Below are 16,266 nucleotides of genomic sequence, written 5' to 3'. Positions count from 1 at the left end.
CTTTTTAAAGTTTGAAGCGTCACAGTTTTTCGACGGAAGTGGATTTTGTCGGACTCATTTAGATGACGTACTTACATGGGCTACCGTTGCAACTTGACAGCTGAACAACAATGCTGCTAAAATGAGCTCATTGTCAACATTACCAACATTTCAAACATCTAAGGACCGATTGGTGTCTCACTTCAGTATGAATTGAATCTGTCCTCGACCCTTCTTTAGGTATACGGTCGTTTTTATTGCGGATTAAAGGCTGTTTTACAGACATCATCATGTCGTTTCTGGTGGACTCAGTCATCATGTTCACCTCACAGGTAATCAAGAGTCTGTAAAGTAAACACATTGTTTATTGTATTTATTTTGCTGAACAAGAATATACCTTCGCATATTTTAAGCTAACGTTGTATTAGATGTTTTTCTAAGCTTTGTGACTATCTTGAACTGCAGGCTTCTTGTTCTTGTGGAGCCCTGTCGAAGTTTGAATATCTTTCAGCTAAATAAAAAAACGCGGTGAAGTTAGTCTTAGGTTTTTCTACCTAAAGGGTTTCACATAATGACCATCAATACACGTCACAAAACTACTGTTAATTTCACTTTCTCCATGCTATCTAGCTCTTATTAGAAAAATACATTTAAAAGGATAGTTATATATTTGTATTGGCTTCCATTTCATGTGAACCAGTGACTCAAATTCCATACCGATATTACTATACTGGCCATATAAGACAATATATTTATTGGATTTGAGTTGTTATTCTTTATATTTTTATTTTTATTCAAAAATCTATTAATCATTTATAAAAAAATCTGCTTCTGATTCAAGTCTTCCAATAAGTCATGAAAGTGAGCCAGTATGCGCAATACATGACTGAATTCAGCTATATTATTATTTAACCCTGAGCTTTTCCTGCTGTGACATTTCAACTTGTCCTTGTGGAAAAATGTTTTATCATAAACTCTGTAAGTCTGATGGTAAATCATAAACTTAATAACATAACATAATCTTCCACCTCCCTCTTTCCTCCAACTAATTCCCATTGATGCCCACACAGGTGCTGTTCTTTGGATTTGGCTGGTTATTCTTTATGCGGCAGCTGTTTAAAGATTATGAGGTAAAGTAGTAATCCTGGATGTGTGTTGGCATAATAAGTATTCCACTGAGAGAAACACTCAAATGCATTTTCATTGTCTCATCACCGATAAAGTTGTAGGCCTAGAAGTCCTGACAGTTTTTGTGTTTGTTTGCAGATACGACAGTATGTTGTCCAGGTGGTTTTCTCCATCACTTTTGCCTTTTCATGTACCATGTTTGAGCTTATCATCTTTGAGATCCTGGGTGCCATGAGTAGCACGTAAGTACATTTTCTGTGTACTGTAAATGTGTTTTATTTTAAATGTTTTTTGTTGTGGAAAATGTAGAATATATAACCTTGATGTGTTTCCCACAGCTCTAGGTATTTTCACTGGAAGCTCAACCTGTATGTGATACTGCTGGTCCTTATCTTTGTGGTGCCTTTCTACATCGGTTACTTTGTTGTCAGCAACATACGTCTGTGTAAGTAAAGCTGATTAGCTGTGTATTGAGACAAAAAAACTGTAACTAACAATAAAATGAACAACTATGTTTGCCAGATTTAGTTTTCTCGCACATTATGTAACAAAGCTATTTTCTTTATTTCTATTATAGTGCAGAGACAGAAGCTTCTGTTCGCTTGTATGGTCTGGTTCACCTTCATGTATTTCTTCTGGAAATTGGGCGACCCATTCCCGATCCTTAGTCCCAAACATGGTGAGTGTGTATCCTTCTGCTCTGGGCACCTTTAAGCCTCATTTATGCCCTTTTTCATATTTTGATAGACCTATGTAGATAGTGTTGAAAAGCAAGTGACCAATGGTTTCTCTGTTTTCACTCTGTTGTGTTTATTCTGTTCAGGCATCCTGTCCATTGAGCAGCTGATCAGCCGTGTTGGTGTGATCGGAGTCACCCTCATGGCTCTGTTGTCTGGCTTTGGTGCAGTCAACTGTCCGTACACATACATGTCCTATTTCCTCAGGTAATCTCAACAGTGGGATTTCTCTGACTTTATCTTTAGCAGCTGTAACTCACAGCCTGTTAATTGAAGTCATCTAATGCATCAGAATATTTTGTATACAATATATTCCTGTTCTCAAGACACATGCTGTCTTTTATTTGATGCTTCCTGCTTTGTTATTTTCACAGAAATGTAACAGACAGTGACATACTTGCTCTGGAAAGAAGGCTGCTTCAGACTATGGACATGATTGTAAGCAAGAAGAAAAGGTAAGTACATTTTTTTTGGATCTATTATTATTTATTTTTTAATTAAAATAATGATTCTGCCACTGGTATTTGTTCTGTGTGTAGAATTGCCATGATGCGGAGGCAGATGTACCAGCGGGGGGAAGACCAGAACAAACAGACTGGATTCTGGGGCATGATCAAGAGTGTAACCTCCACACCACCAGGCAGCGAAAGTATCCTTCACGCTTCTATTCAGTATAACCATAGAGTATACATTGTAAGCTTTTGTATGTGCTTATTGTCGGCAATGTTTAGTCGATGTCAGCCTTGACTTCCTCTCTCCAGATCTTTCTCTGATCCAGCAGGAGGTTGATGCTCTCGAGGAGCTGAGTCGGCAACTCTTTCTGGAGACTGTTGACCTTCAATCCACCAAGGTAAGAAATGTACCTTGGAGAAAGTTTTGTTCTAAGGCCGCAGCAGGCATTGGTTTAAAGTGAAAAAGCTGGGGGAAAAAAAAGCAAGATAAGAGAAGTTACTGTTTGCTTACATGTTTACCATTATCAACTAACAGGTGATGATTTGCCAGTGTTCCGTCCACAGATTCAAATACTCAAATGATGTATTGTCATATCTACCACGGTGTAGTTATGTAATGAATTATAAACTTTGGTCGCAGGTTCCTCGACGACGCAATTACAGGACATAAAAAGCAACAATAAAAATAGTGCAAGCTCAGGGGTCAAGCAGCTTGTTTTTGATACCCATAAGTTCCAATAAACTAAACGTATTGCAAGTTGAGCCTACTTTAATTGTTGTGTGACATACATATTAAGTAGCTGCTATTATTTTATAACTCCTTCATAAGGCTCAATTAAAGTATAATACGTGTTGCCGTTTATCGACTAGCAAGACCCATCTCCATAACAATCTCTCTCCATGTTATCAGTGTAGAGGTTTCCCAGCTGTAGACCTTGTCCAGGTGTGGCTGTGTGTTTGTGTTTCCCTCCAGTTGTTGTGCACCTTGTACATGTTTGTTGTTTGTGCACACAAATAAGAGCCTGATATCTTTTGCTAAACTGAAATGTAGGATTTGAACCTCTGGGCTATGCCACATCCCTCACCTCTATCTATACTGACTCATTGTAGTTACCTCTCTTACATGCAATGAATGATTGATCACCTTTCCTTATCTTTAGGAGCGAATCGAGTACTCCACGACTTTCAAGGGGAAGTACTTCAATTTCCTCGGATACTTCTTTTCCATCTACTGTGTTTGGAAAATCTTCATGGTGAGAACATTAACAATTCTATTCTAGCTAAGTTTTATTTCCCTCACTCTCACACAGGAAGTAAATAATGTGAGTGCTAAGGCTCAGTAACATAATCACAATCCGCATTTTTTTTTTATCTTTATCGTTAAAAATGCAGTTGAAGATGTACCTTGATTCACTTTTCACAATTCATCTTCTGTCCATCATAGGCCACAATAAACATTGTGTTTGATCGAGTTGGAAAGACGGATCCTGTGACGAGGGGTATTGAAATTACAGTGAACTGGTTGGGCATCCAGTTTGATGTAAGTCATAGACACACACACACACACACACACACACACACACACACACACACACACACACACACACACACACACACACACACACACACACACACACACACACACACACACACACACACACACACACACACACACACACACACACACACACATCTGCAGAAATAGTCACATGTCACACTGCATGACCTCCTGTAAAGATAATTGCTGGTTTATTACAGGGTTCTTACAGTCATTAAAAACCTGGAAAAGTTATGGAAATTCGAAATGCAAATTCCAGGCCCTGGAAAAGTTATGGAAAACAATATTTTTCCCAAAGTTTTGGAAAAGTCATGGAAATGTAACTAAAAAGCATCAAATATAATTTATATTTTTATTTAATCGTCGAAATAGTAATACTATAATGATAATAAATACTGTATCGTATAGTAATGAAACGTAAAATGGCATTTAACTGTCGAAGTATTTTGCTGGTGAGAGATTTGAGTTGCTTTAGCGCAGGGGTCACCAACCTTTTTTATGGTGAGGGCTACTTTCAAAAAATAAAACAAGTCGGGGGCTACTTTTACTCCTCTTTTTTTTGTTTTTTGCAGTATATATATTTAGCACATTTTAACGTTAATATGCTTACCTTTAACCTTTGTGTGCTGTTTGGGTCTGTGGGACCCGTTTTCAGTGTTTACTAAAAGAACATTTCTACATTGCAATCTAATTATTTTAACCTGCTTTATTTGGGGGTGGACGGGCCTCCCCTCCTTTAGGGGGGTCCGGGGGCATGCTCCCCCGGGAAGATGTTTTTTAAAATGTTGAAGTGAAATTCATCAATCAGGTGCACTCTGGTGTATCCATACATTCTGGTGAATTTATGGGTACAGCTCTCAACACTCAAATGAAAGGGAGCTGAATACTTTTAATAATCCAATCATCTTTAGAATATGATCACAACCAATAACAAATCATTTAAACTGGTTTATTCTTATCTTATGTTACCTAGTTATTATTCTTTCTTTTTATTTATGCATATTTACATGTCCCCCCTGTCCCCAGTGGAGATTACACCATGCGTGTGTGTGCGTCAAGTGGAATAAATATATATGCAAGTTGCAACACACAGAGTAAAACTCTGCCCCTCATGTGTTGGCTGGCATGATAGGCTGTTCAATGGGGCTGATGTGTTGTGTAGATTCTGCCAGAAGGAAAATCAGTGGGGAGGTGCCACATTGCAACGCTGGTCCCGCAAATCAAGCAAGAACGTGATTAGTCGATATTCATTGTGGGGGTGGTGGGAGGAGGGGTGTTGGATAGAGTTGTAGTAAGTAGATAGAGTTCGCTATGATTGAGGTTTCGTTTATGCATAGGATAGATTCTTTTAATTACATTTCCTTTTTTGTTTTGTGTATTTTATACCTTTTGGATTTGCTTGGCGAGCTATTTTTAGAACATGCCCCGCGGGCGACTCACGTTGCCCCTGCGGGCGACTAAGTGCCCGCGGGCACCGTGTTGGCTACCCCTGCTTTAGCGTGTAGAAGCTAGTAAGCCTACTATTTGATTTGTTTTAGATAGGCCCAACATGTTTCATATGCAGACCTTATTTTCCTGTTCCATGTTGAAATAAACCATTTTCAGTGGTACCGCTGAGAAAGAGTAATTGTTTTGGTCATGGAAAATTAGGTTAAGGTCATGGAAAAGTCATTGAAAATCATTGGTGAAAAAGTGTATGAACCCTGTTATTATCATCTCTGCACCTTCTGCTGCAGTGATCCTGGTCTTGATCACTTTGAATCTTTGTCTGTGTAGGCAGTTATTTGATTGTGTTGTAGTTACACCTGAAATAGCATGGGAGTACGTTTAAATTCAAATTAACGATGAATGCAGAATGACATGCTCTATAGCAGGGCTATTCAACTACACATTCAGTTGGGCCAGATTTTATAACTACAAAATGCAGCTGGGCCAGACATTCAGCGGCCTGTAAAAAGCGGGTAGTGACACATTTTAAACCAACACATATTACTGCGATGAAAAACATGCAATTTGTATTCATTGTTCATCTAACAAAGGTAGGTCAAAAAGTGCATAAAAACACAACAAATTAGCATTAATTTAACAGAATCTGAAAAAAAGTGCACAGTTGTAGCATTACATTTGTTTGCTTTAGAAGTCAAATATTCAGGTTAGTTTTTTTTAACCAGGCACATCACAAAGTGCATTTACTGAATACAATAATAGCAGTCTTAATAAATGTCCTCACATGCAAAAAAAACAGCTAAAGAGCTCCAATGCAACACAAAGAGGTAGTACTGTAGCAATACTATTTTTTCACTTTTCAAGTAATAACAAAAAAATCATACGTTTGATCACATTTGACCCAGACACATTACAAAGTGCATTTAAATGAATACAGAAAGAACCGTCAAACCCTTCAGTGCACAAACCCAGCGCCGTATAGACTCTATATGGCGCTGCACAAACCCATAACAAGGGACACGGGTAACTATATGAATGAATACTACACGTCTACTATAGTAAACTAGGTGCTTACTATCACCTCATTTGTGATTTGTCATCGCTGACTTTCTCAATGGGAGAAGGGCCATTTTTTGTTTTGAACAAGAGCAGTGATTTTTGGCTCATAGGATGTCAATGCAATCCTAAGACATTGGTGAAGAGTGCTGTCAGTCAGGGAGCAGCGAGTGCTACTTTTGATTGAGTTCATGTGTGAAAAGCTTGATTCACATGTGTATGTTGATCCAAACATACTGAGCACACAGATCGCTACTTTCTGAACGTTAGGGAACTGCTGTTTTTTGACATCACTCCAAAACTTTGCTGGCCCGTTAGTGCGCTGCATGTCAATAAGTTCCAGTGTATATTTCCCCTTGTCGATGCAGGGGACCACTTCCTTTGCTCTGGTTGATACGTCCCTCTCTATTGCAACAGTGAAGGGGTCTCTGGCAAAGCCCATCATCACCTCTGTGGGCAGAGCAAGTCCATAATCGACCAGCAAAGTTATCTTTCAACCTCGCAATGAAATCTGTCATCACATCCGTGATTTGTGCCGGACATGTGATGTGTTTGGGGAGCGTCGGAAAATGCAGCATCCGATCCGTGCTCAAGTCGGTCGCGAAAAGATCCAGCTTGACTTGGATCATCTGCTCCACAAGATCAATGACCGTTTTGTCTCTGTTTATGCTTCAGAGTTGAGAGAGACATGTTTTAGAGTTGCTATCATAGGGCCACCGTTACTAGCACCACTAGATGCACTTTCAAAAAACATGCTGCGTTGTGGTTTGGTGGTTTCTATGCAACACGGAGTGTTGCGTTCATGGTCTGTACTAGTGTAGGAATTTGGGGGGGGCGGGGGGGGAGGAGCTTGACGCTCGTCAACTATCAGCAGGAGGGCGGGGGAGCCTCGCTGCGGGGAAGCAGTGTGTGGACCTGTCAGCGCAACTTACATGATGCCGAATTTAACAAACACATTTAAATAATTGGTTTAAACAGTATAATAATAAGGACGATCGTCCGTTCTGTGATTCTCCAGAGCACACATGTTATGATATTAGGGTCATACAGAGTGAGATGAGATCGCTGTCCCTTTTAAGAGAGAGAGAGAGAGAGAGAGAGGGGGGAGGGTGGCTTGTCCATGTGTGTTTGTGGATGGTAGAGCGAGAGTGAGGGAACTTGTGTATATTTCTGGAAGTGAAACGAGGAAGCAGAAAAACAGAGGTCTGTGATGTATTTTGTGAAACAGAAGAACAGCTAAATAAATGCAACGGCCTCCCAAGAAGAGCTCGCCTCTCTCCAGTCATTTAAGCTAAAGTGGGTTATTGAACCTGAAGCTTGTTGCTTCTGCCCTGTTCGACTATGGTCTGGGAGCCGACAGGAAAGTTCAACACACAGATGGCCAGTCCGCCCCTTTGTAGCATATTATTTCGATGAGAGATGAGCAGATCGCCACTGGGATTTCAACTAAAGACACACACAGCCACGCAAAAACTGCGGCATTTGTACAGCTCCTTATGGGTACTGCAATTTGTGAAGTGCTTTCCTCCGTGGTGAAACAATCGACACTGCGCCACGGAGGAAAGCGGCAGAAAGTCACCTGGAGATAAAGAGAGCGGGGCTGCATTGCGTGCATGGCTTCCTTCTGCAGGTAACGGGGAGACGCGCTCTGGCGGCGGTCTCGTTCAGGATCCGAAAATAAAATGTAAATATTTTGCACACTTATTCCATTTATTCCTAGTGTGCCACTGGTTACGGTGCCGCGTGCCAATGCTGGCACGCGTGCCAGGGGTTGCCGACCCCTGGTCTATACTGTACACACTGTTTTCTTTTCATTTCTTTGTTTTTTCCTAATCTTTGGTTGTTTCTCCCTTTTCAGGTGAAGTTTTGGTCCCAACACATCTCCTTCATCTTGGTGGGAATAATAATCGTAACATCCATCCGGGGCTTACTCATCACCCTCACTAAGGTAAAATACATCCATGTTGGAACGGCTACAGATCTCGAGGCTAACTCATGTGTGAGATGTTTATTGATACCTTTTAACCAACCATTGAATTATTCTTGGTATTTTAGTTCTTCTATGCGATATCGAGCAGCAAGTCCTCCAATGTCATCGTGCTTGTCCTTGCTCAGATCATGGTGAGTGAGCTGCTTTATAGTAATCTTTTAACAGAGCCCAGTCTACAAACACCAGGTCAACCTAAACGCTCTCTCTGTGTGTCTCACTCCACCAGGGGATGTATTTTGTATCATCTGTCCTGCTGATGCGTATGAGCATGCCGCTGGAGTATCGCTCCATCGTGACGGAGGTTCTGGGAGAGCTGCAGTTCAACTTCTACCACCGCTGGTTTGACGTCATCTTCCTGGTCAGCGCCTTGTCCAGCATCCTCTTCCTTTATCTCGCTCACAAGCAGGCCCCAGAGAAACAAATGTCCCTCTGATCGCCTGCATCTCTGGATTTGACCCCTGAACCCTGGGGGATATCCAGAAACCAGGGTTTTTTATACATATGGGACATAATTATCTGGACTGCCTGTTCCTGAATCAGGAATAGCTAATTGTTGGATACTAGATATGGGGGACTATTGGAGCACATTTTGAAAAAACATAACAAATATTGTTAATTCAACATACATATGAATGCAAACACTTTGCTCTCTGTGCCCCTTAATTCTCATTATATTTGCTTTTGTCTGAACACACTGGAGTTGTTCTTTTCACGGCACATCCCTGCTTCTCTCCTACTGAGGTGAACGTGGACTAAGGAAAGATCATGATGTGACTCATGGTCTCCATCATGACAGAAAATATGTAATTCAATAATTGGGAACAAAAACAAACACCCATAAAGTAAACTTAATTCACATAGTTTGTGTTCATTTATTTGTGTTCATGGAAATTGTAATTCATTTAATTTAATTGTAGAACTCGGAACAATAATGTTTAATTATTTCAACATTAAATTAATAAAGGCAGATCTTTGCACAGAGAAAAAAATACATTAAACGCCAGAGTGTTTTCTGGCAACATTGTTAGCTTAGATATCTTGGTAACTTAAGTTTTGCCAGACATTACTCGTTAGCAAGATCATTGCACACGCTCAATAACAAAAATGCTAGATCTACTATTCGCATCATGGGAAGAACAAAAGGTATTCAAGAACACTTTTTACATGGTTGAGATATTGACGATGAATTTACTGTCCTTCTGTGATATCAATGTGATATCAATGTGTGAAGCCCCTAGAGTTGATTGTTTAAAACGACGTTGGATCAACATTAGATTAACAAATCGGAGAGCGTGTCCTTTTGGTGGCTTCTCAGAGTCTCTCATCGAGACTGTCTTGAGATGAAGATGATATAGCCTAGAAGAGAAGAGAAGCAACATTTGAGACATTTACCAATAAATAGAAGCAACATAGATGCAATTAACCTGTCCCTGGTACACCTAAAAAACTGAACAAAGGACACATGGGAAGGAAGGAGATCATGAGATAAACTATTTACAATGTTCATAGCCTATTTTGTTTGCATGCTAACATTTGCTAACTGTCACTAAACACAAAGTATAGCTGAGGCTCATTAGTTGTGCAGGTATAAAATAAAACAAAGTATTTATTAAATTAAAATTGTGATGAAATCGATTATGGGGAGAAAGAAACATCTGGGAAGTTGTTCCAATTCATCCTGAGGGGGTCATAAGCATCTTTACGAAATGTAAATATACATCCAATATTTGGGAAGACATTTCACTCAAAAACACACGTATTAAGTCCATGGTGTTTTTTGAGGAACAGTCACAGGATTTATTGTTTGGGGGAATATCTGTTAGGAAATTCATGTCAAGATATATGACTCTGGAACAAAGAGGTGGACTGAGAATCCACTCACCCTCTCTCGTTCTTGTTGAGGTGGGCTCTCAGGTCTGGCCTTCTCTTCACGTTTCTCTTCCTCCTCTGGAGTGTCTGCAGTGTGGACCTGGGCATAAGAAGTTCCCCCGAGGAGCAGGCGTGTGATGGACACTCCTTTAGCTTTGAGTTGCTCATAGACGCTCTTGTTAGCCAGCAGCATCTCCAGAGAGCTGCCACTGCTGCGGATCAGTGCCACCACCTCTTCGTGGCTGCTCTGCTCCACATTCTCTCCGTTCACCTCCACCACCATGTCGTCCTCCTGCAGACCCGCCCTGTCAGCCGCTCCACCGCTAACCACCTGAAACACAGTGCGTCACCACTTTGATCTGCATTTGAAAAGATTCAATCGCGGGCATTCCTCTCATTCTTACATCCTTGATGAATTGTCCAGACACCCCCACGATGCCGTTCAGGTGGAAGCCGTAGCCAGCCGGGGTTTTCTCCATCCTACACAGTTTAGGCTTGAGCTCCTCCTCCTCCTTCGCCTGAACAGTTGTAGATGGCCGCACAGGAGCAGGTAAATTCAGGGCTTCTGAGTAACTCGGAGGTGAGCTTGAATCTCCCGTTTCCTCCAAGAAGAGCATAGGAGACACTTTCCCCTGTGAGGGACACAACAATGATGTTACCAAGGGTTCCCTTATATTCTTAACTTTGACAAAGCATATCCTAACTACCATTTTATACCCTTAGAGGCTGAACTTTTCAACCTAAATTCCCATTTAAAATCACGTTAATACCACTTAAATACTTTTTAAACATAGGGTATATTTATTCAAATTACACTTTTCTAATTATGGAGCTTAAAAACGTACACAAATGAGCGATAGAAGACTTGCCCAATCCTTATACTGCCAGAAATATGAACTTAGCAGTGTAAAGCTGACTTTTGTTGTGCTTTTACTTTGAAACAATAACTTTTTGCAAACTGTCAGAATCTAATTAGAGTTATACAAAGTGAACATGGGTGGAAGTACTGGATACAATACTATGTGCTTCTTTTATAGGTGCAAATTGTTGCCATACAGTATGTTGACTTAGATGTTGTAGTGATACATCACACTTTTTATCATGTCTAGTTTCCCACCGACTCACCTTCTTATACATTTGGTCTGTGTCTTTATCCACCACTAGGAAGCAGCATTTGTTTCCACTCTGCCTGATCATGTCCACCACCTGCCCATGGTTGCATTCTTCCACCTCCTTGCCGTCCACAGCTACTAGTCGGTCCATTTCCTTCACACCTGCCCTCTCTGCTGGGCTGCCTCTGTCTATGTCCCTCAGGAAGTGGCCTGCATGGAGTTAAGGAACACACTGTTAGAAGCCGGACTTCTCTCTGCGTTAAAATACCAGTTATGTGTAATATAAATGGCCTTGCATCTTTGGTTAACGTCCTCCTTGAGCAGGAAGCCATAGCCATCCGGTCCTTTGGTGATGTTGGCGATGCGTGGCTGGTGTGGGAGGTGCTTGGCTGTGGCTAACCACGCTCCTATCTTCTTGTTCTGGTATTGCCTGTCTGTTTCCTCGTCCACCAGCAGGAACATGATGCTGCCGCCGGACAGCTTGATCTTCTCCACTACTTGCTCGTGTGTGGCGCCTTCCACACTCTCCCCGTTGACCTCCAGCAGGCGGTCTTTGACATTGACCCCCGCCCTGTCAGCCACACTTCCTTGCATCACCTCTGTCATGAACAGACCCGGCTCACCTGGAGGATGTTATGGAAGGTATGAAAAAAATATGATGTTACAGACACAGTCATCTCCAGGCTGGTTAAAACTGTAGTACCGCTATCTAATAAGACAGCCCTTAATAACGCAGAAACTCATATTTTTGAAGTCATGAGCTCTTAATAAGGACATCCTAAGGTCCCCAGGCTTTGCTAATCTCTTGGCAGTTGGGTTTCATCCAACTCGTAACATGGCACTTGCTTTGCTTTCAATTGCTCCAACCCTCCCTCTCACTTTGGACCTTCTGAAACCTTTTCAAATGTGTTGGGAGGTCGCAATCTTGTTAATTTGGAATCAGAAGTGACACTAGAGGGTGGAGCTTGCAATGAACCTTATGGAACTGAAAACACACTATGAAAGGGTTACATTTGTAAGATGAAAACCAAACACACCCACACTGGTCAAAACCTGTGATACTGATCTTTCAATAACAAGGTAGCCATTCCCTGAAGCATACACTGCTCCATGGTCATTTCAAAAGCAAATCGGATGTATTGAAAAAGACAACCAGCATTAAGATCATAAACCCATTACAAAAATGTTGACTAAGGTTTTTGCAAGAATACAATGTCCTAGCCTGAAATTGAAGTCTGCGTCTCTTTGGGTGCGGTTGGTTGTAATCAGAAAAGTGTTCTTTTGTACCTGAAACCACACCTAACAGTGATATTGCCAGTCTGGAAGTACGGACTTTTGTCGCAAGGTTAAACCCATTCGACATCAGCAAAACTCTGTCTGATGAGTTTAAGACCTTTGTGTAGTACCACAAAGAACATGTCATAAAGGAGGAGGATATAATATAACACATTTCAGATCTCACAATCTGGAAAACCAAAAGGTTCTTATCAAACACATGTTTCTGATTGATACAGTATTAGAAATTGTAAAAAGTTTAATTGACCATCAATAAACCTAATAATTACAACCTATACATCAGGAGTGTCCAAACTACGGCCCGGGGGCCAAATGCGGCCAGCGGGCCATTTTGAAGCAGCCCTCAGCAAATTAAAAAAGTATAATGAAACATGGCCCACAAATGAAACTTGTGCTTTTCTTATATTGTACTTCTTAAATATAAATGTTAACATATATTACACAGTATTCATGTGTTAATAAGCCCACTTTTAAAATAAATTCAGTCAATTCATGTTGAAAACATCTTCTAGCAAATCTTAGTTGATAAAAATACAAGCTTGAAATAGACCCTTCATATTTCCTCTGTGATGTAGGCTGTTTTTTCATACTCATGTATCAAACCTAATTTACCTTCCTTTTTGCTAACTTACAACTTAACTTACGAGGCAACATGCCTCACCTCTATAAGTGGCCCAGCCTATTTTTCTGTTTGCGGCCCTGGGTGAAAAAGGTTTGGACACCCCTGCTATAAATGCTTTATACATTTTCTATTCATCCAACTCCACCCCACATTGGTAGATACATTTATCCGTCCTCTTTTGGTCCTAAATTGTGATCCCCTAACTCTGCCTGCTAAACTCACTTTTTTCTGACCGAATGGAAAACCCATAGCCTGAGCTGGACTTCACCAGGTAGCACAGTTTGGGTTTTAGATCCTGTTTGGAAACCCCATTGGCCACTGGTGTGCTCTGAGGGTTGGACAGATTCACTTCCTGTGCTTTAGCTTGCACATAGGAGGCTTCATCCAGGATGTGGAATGTGACGGTTGGTCCGCTGTTTCTCACCATGTCCACCACCTGTCCCGGGGAAACACAAACAGCAGAAAAACGTTGTAAAAGGACAGGTAAATAACCGTGATTAACTTTTACATAATACTGTTAGTTGAATTATTCAAATTAAAAAAATGTCAAGAGAAAATGTCAACTTTAGAACTCTTCTTTAACGTCCCAATAGGTTGTTTGTTCTTTACCAACACTAGTAGATGAATATTTTCTGAATCTAGGTATACCTAGTTTTGATTCACATTTTCCAATGTATCCATTATTTATTATCTCTATCTTCATATCATAATCTTGAAGTGCATGTGCATGTCTCTTGTCTTCATTGAGGAAAAACACGTTTTTGATTATTCAATGGATCCTTGACATTCTGTGTGTAATCTAGTGTCTCTTCTCATAATGTCAAATGCACCTGACTTGTTATTCAAAAAGGTTTATGTACTTTTAGTTAGCTGGCTTTCTTTCCTGCTACAATGGACACACCCATCTAGTTATCTCATAAGCAGGACATTTGAAACAGGGTAAGGACATGTTATATAGGGAGAAATATGCCAAGTATGCCAAGACAGAAACATGTTCTAATTTAACTCTTATTTTATTACTCTGATTGATGGTTAAGGAAATGTTTAGAGCCTTATTTTACTACATTTCCTTGGTACTAGATACCCTATTTAATAACCTTTTCCTGCTTTTTGTCATTTTCTGGGCTCCATATCAGGAGTTATTATTAAAAATGTAATACACTGTGCTAGTTCCTCAACCGACTAACCTCTGAATGGGACAGTTTATCAACAAATGTTCCATTGACCCGCAGGATGCGACCTCCATCTTTCATGCCGGCCAGTTCAGCTGGACCTCCCATTTCCAGGCAGCGGATCAGGTGCCCCTCCTCACCATGCTCCACCCTCAAGTAGAAGCCAAATGTATGACCCTGCCTCTTGGTCAGAGATATCACACTCGGCTTGTACATGGCCATGTCCTAATGGAGGAGAAGGTTTAAACATACACACACATTCACAAATGAAATCGTGTCATGCCCTCTATCACACAATGTGCTGGTATTGAGTGATATACAAAGAAAGTTCAACTAAAGTTATGAATATAGCCTTTTATTCAAGGAGTAGCTGCGGTTAATGGTTTCTTAAACTACCTTGAACACACTAATCCTTTGCTGGCACTATTGTCCCACTTTAGAATTCCTCATGAATAGACAGACAACCCTAACCTTAAGAGGCCAGAGAAGTGCTGAAGGCTTCAGATGAAAAAGTTAATCTTCCATGTCCTTGCGCTCCACTGGCAGTTAATGGTTAAAAGCAGGCACAGCTAACTGCTTTGTGACAACTCTCTTTAAAAAGACAGCCTGGACTTTGAATACATGGTAAGGATTGTGAGTGCAGTAATTTTACTGAAATATATAAAGGAAGCTCATCAAATGTGTCTATGTGCCTTCTAGACATAGTTAATGTGCGATACTGGTTGTCCTATTAGTGTTATACAGCTCTTCCTGATTACTGACACGTCAAAATCTCCCAACAAATATAGACCCAAATCATTTGTAGTTGGAATTGTTTTCAAATGTTAAGGCTTCCAACTTTTGTATCGGTTGTCGTATGTGACGAGTGCATAATGACATATGATGCTTGTAAAGGAGCACCAACAAGCGGGCACTTTGGAGATTATAAAGTTAACAGATCCACGATCAGAAATACATCATAGAAATACACCCAACTATTGTCCTCATGAACGTCTTCTCAATGATCCACTATGCTAACAGCAGAAGAAAGTATATTGTACTGCTTGTTTGTAGTTTCCAAACTTGTTGGCAAGTAATTCATCTACATTCAACCCCGATCACGTCTGTGGCTAGCTCTACCACAATGTTAACTTTTCCTGTTTACAAGAAACCTTAAGTGATAAAATGATCAACTTAAAAATATACAAACATTAAATGGTTGTTATTTTTCTTCCTAGACTGCTTATAGTGTAATAAGCCTTAATACTTCTAGCAATCTGAAAATAATTTGAATTATATGATATGTGATTGTAAAGGTAAAACTATATACAATAGTAGTAGTGATTAGTAGTGTTTTGAAATCAAACTCACCAACTCGTCTGATCAGGGTCCCAGTGCAAAGGAGGAGCTCACCTGTCACTGCTTGGCTGTAAACTAATGTTTCTTTAACCTGTCTTCCTCCAACTCCTCCTCTTCCTCCTTCCCCCTCTTCCTCTCTACGCAGATACTTTGACGGGACAAAGGTGGGCCTAAAGGCTGAGTTATTTAACTGCGTCTCGTGTTAGGAATGTCTCCGGAGGCGATGGCCCTTTGCAATCTGTCCACAAGATGAAGCAGTCATCTGGAGGTCAAAGGTACAACATGACGCAGGTGGCAATAAGCAATTTCCAGAAATCATTATGTTACTTATATTACAGTCAGCAATACACCAGGGGAAAGGAATCATGTGCACTCCTTTGTATAAATCGTATGGATATGGGAGTGTATTGATTGTGTAACAAAATTCTGTAAGCTCATTCAAAAATATTGCTTATCTTAACAATATCCACTTGAAGCTACTTGAAAACAGGAACATTAAATCTAATTTTGG

The 16,266-nt window shown here is 40.5% G+C and overlaps 3 protein-coding genes across 3 annotated transcripts in view; 2 read left to right on the top strand and 1 right to left on the bottom strand.

Annotated features, from left to right (window-relative positions):
* The first annotated feature begins 46 nt into the window (after window positions 1-46).
* On the top strand, window positions 47-9,206 carry LOC307028418 (Golgi pH regulator). Its single transcript, XM_079663413.1, has 14 exons — window positions 47-311; window positions 1,050-1,109; window positions 1,246-1,349; window positions 1,446-1,552; window positions 1,685-1,786; window positions 1,931-2,051; window positions 2,219-2,299; window positions 2,384-2,493; window positions 2,606-2,694; window positions 3,457-3,549; window positions 3,741-3,836; window positions 8,215-8,304; window positions 8,412-8,477; window positions 8,573-9,206. The coding sequence occupies exons 1-14, from the start codon at window positions 270-272 to the stop codon at window positions 8,777-8,779; spliced, it is 1,368 nt and encodes a 455-aa protein (XP_079519539.1). The 5' UTR covers window positions 47-269; the 3' UTR covers window positions 8,780-9,206.
* On the bottom strand, window positions 9,190-15,905 carry pdzk1 (PDZ domain containing 1). Its single transcript, XM_079663410.1, has 8 exons — window positions 15,768-15,905; window positions 14,433-14,642; window positions 13,468-13,681; window positions 11,624-11,950; window positions 11,341-11,537; window positions 10,620-10,847; window positions 10,229-10,546; window positions 9,190-9,702 (listed from the first exon to the last, which is right to left on the bottom strand). Exons 2-8 carry the CDS (start codon window positions 14,637-14,639, stop codon window positions 9,658-9,660), a joined length of 1,536 nt encoding a protein of 511 aa, XP_079519536.1. The 5' UTR covers window positions 14,640-14,642; window positions 15,768-15,905; the 3' UTR covers window positions 9,190-9,657.
* cckbrb (cholecystokinin B receptor b) overlaps window positions 15,904-16,266 on the top strand; it is a 31,039-nt gene continuing 30,676 nt past the window's right edge. Inside the window, exon 1 of the mRNA XM_079663412.1 lies at window positions 15,904-16,030. The gene's annotated coding sequence lies outside the window, so the exon portion shown is untranslated. The remainder of the gene's footprint in view (window positions 16,031-16,266) is intronic.

Source organism: Notothenia rossii, assembly GCF_949606895.1.
Source record: "Notothenia rossii genome assembly, chromosome: 2".
Classification (NCBI taxonomy): Eukaryota; Metazoa; Chordata; class Actinopteri; order Perciformes; family Nototheniidae; genus Notothenia; species Notothenia rossii.
Note: the sequence above shows the minus strand (reverse complement) of the source record. Positions and strands in the feature narration are given on the sequence as shown.

Excerpts from the sequence above, each read along its gene's own strand:
- LOC307028418 (XM_079663413.1), top strand. The coding sequence starts at position 270 with ATGTCGTTTCTGGTGGACTCAGTCATCATGTTCACCTCACAG. Across the intron at positions 1,350-1,445 it reads CTGGGTGCCATGAGTAGCAC|CTCTAGGTATTTTCACTGGA; the intron begins GTAAGTACATTT and ends TGTTTCCCACAG. Across the intron at positions 2,052-2,218 it reads TACATGTCCTATTTCCTCAG|AAATGTAACAGACAGTGACA; the intron begins GTAATCTCAACA and ends TTATTTTCACAG.
- pdzk1 (XM_079663410.1), bottom strand. The coding sequence starts at position 14,639 with ATGGCCATGTACAAGCCGAGTGTGATATCTCTGACCAAGAGGCAGGGT. Across the intron at positions 11,538-11,623 it reads GGAGGACGTTAACCAAAGAT|GCCACTTCCTGAGGGACATA; the intron begins GCAAGGCCATTT and ends AACTCCATGCAG. Across the intron at positions 10,848-11,340 it reads CAGACCAAATGTATAAGAAG|GGGAAAGTGTCTCCTATGCT; the intron begins GTGAGTCGGTGG and ends TGTCCCTCACAG.